Source organism: Sphaeramia orbicularis, chromosome 21, assembly GCF_902148855.1.
Source record: "Sphaeramia orbicularis chromosome 21, fSphaOr1.1, whole genome shotgun sequence".
Lineage (NCBI taxonomy): Eukaryota > Metazoa > Chordata > Actinopteri > Kurtiformes > Apogonidae > Sphaeramia > Sphaeramia orbicularis.
The window spans coordinates 26,352,270-26,354,065 of NC_043977.1; the positions used below are offsets into that span (position 1 = coordinate 26,352,270).

Sequence of the window (1,796 nt, forward strand, 5' to 3'; positions counted from 1 at the left end):
TGTCTCCATCCACTGTCATTTATCAAACTCCATGGGTTTTACTGGTGAATCAATGTTGTAGAAGATGATGGTGTTTCCACTTGCACTATGGAGCCTCTAAACGTCCAAATATCTGATGACCATGAAAAGATGACAAACTGCATTTTACGTGAATTAATTCAACGTACTAATAGGTTTAGTAGTTCAGAAGTTATTAAACATTTTAGATCAGTAAGTGCTTTTGGTCGCCAGTGGCTGTTTGGGTCTTTATGGGTTAAGAACAATATGAAGAAAAAAGAAAGAAGACTGCTGCAAAATTAAAGTAGGGAGTTTGAGTCAGTGTTACTAAAAGAAGATCACCATAGAAGAAGTTTGAGGACACATGGGAAATCAGTGGGTACTTTAAAAAAGAACGGCCATAGAGCTACTGGTGAGCAGCAGCTTCTGTCACTTCCTCCATGTGATGATGGAGACAGTTGAAGTAACTGCCCTGTGCTTCCCACAGCTCCTAAACACTTCTTGTGAAAAGACTGTTCGTCCTCTCTTTGACACTTCACTCATTTACATGGTGCTGTCGTCAATCACTGTACTTACTACAGCTCTCAACCTCCTGGTTATTGTCTCTGTCTCCCACTACAAGTAATGACATATTTAATGCAGCTAAATCAAAAGTCTATAACTGCACAAAAGAAAATGCTTTATTTCACAAATATTACTGTTTTCTACTGTTGCTTTTCTCTCTCTAGGCAACTTCAAACCCCCACTAACCTCCTCCTCCTCTCTCTGGCTGTCTCAGATTACTTGGTGGGTCTTGTCATGTCCTTTCAGATTGTCCTCATAGACGGATGCTGGTTTCTTGGTGACCTCATGTGCAGTTTGCATGTTTTTATAGATTACCTTGTTACTTCCTCCTCAATAGGAACGATGGTTCTCATATCAGTTGACCGTTACGTGGCCATATGTGACCCTCTGCATTACTCCTCCAAAATTACTGAACAAAGAGTTAAATTCTGTGTCGGCCTGTGTTGGCTTTGCTCTGTACTCTACAATAGTCTGTTGTTGAAGGATAACTTAGAAGAACCAGGTCTATATAACTCCTGCATTGGAGAGTGTGTAGTTGTTATTAATTATGTTGTTGGACTCGTTGATGTTGTTTTGTCTTTTCTTGGTCCTGTTACTGTTATTATTTTTCTGTACATGAGGGTATTTGTGGTGGCATTGTCTCAGGCCCGTGCCATGCGATCCCACATTACATCTGTCCAAATCCAGGCTTCAGTGAGTGTAACTGTGAAAAAATCTGAGCTGAAAGCAGCCAGGACTCTGGGTGTTGTTGTACTTGTGTTTCTAATATGTCTCTGTCCTTATTACTTTGTTGTCATCACAGGCCAGGACACTTTACTTAATACTTCTTCTGCAGGATTCGTTATATGTCTTTTCTATTTTAACTCCTGTCTAAACCCTGTGATCTATGCCTTTTTTTACCCCTGGTTTAGAAAATGTCTTAAACTCATTGTCACACTACAGATACTGCAGCCGGGTTCCAGTGAGGCCAAGATACTGTAGATAGAGTCACTTAAAATCTGTGCATCTTTACTGAACCCATAATGACCCAGTGCTACTTTTGTGGCAGATCCCAAATAAATTTTTCTCTCTATTTAACCTTTCTTAAATGATTTATCACTATTCATTGTAATAATATCCTATATTTTGCATTTTTTTCAGTGAAAATCACGTATTTTCCTATATTTAATTCATTGATTATGTAGATCGTCCAGCTCTTAAACTCTACTCAAGGGAGGAGAAGTTTAAGTTTAAGT

General features: G+C 39.0%; 1 protein-coding gene across 1 annotated transcript; it reads left to right on the forward strand.

Annotated features, from left to right (window-relative positions):
• Positions 1-445: 445 nt before the first annotated feature.
• LOC115412672 (trace amine-associated receptor 8a-like) lies at positions 446-1,542 on the forward strand. Its single transcript, XM_030125286.1, has 2 exons — positions 446-618; positions 726-1,542. Exons 1-2 carry the CDS (start codon positions 446-448, stop codon positions 1,540-1,542), a joined length of 990 nt encoding a protein of 329 aa, XP_029981146.1.
• The last annotated feature ends 254 nt before the right edge of the window (positions 1,543-1,796 follow it).

Bases quoted from the DNA above. Each gene is read 5' to 3' on its own strand.
- LOC115412672 (XM_030125286.1), top strand. From the start codon at position 446: ATGGAGACAGTTGAAGTAACTGCCCTGTGCTTCCCACAGCTCCTAAAC. The intron at 619-725 runs GTAATGACATAT...TTCTCTCTCTAG, and splicing joins GTCTCTGTCTCCCACTACAA to GCAACTTCAAACCCCCACTA.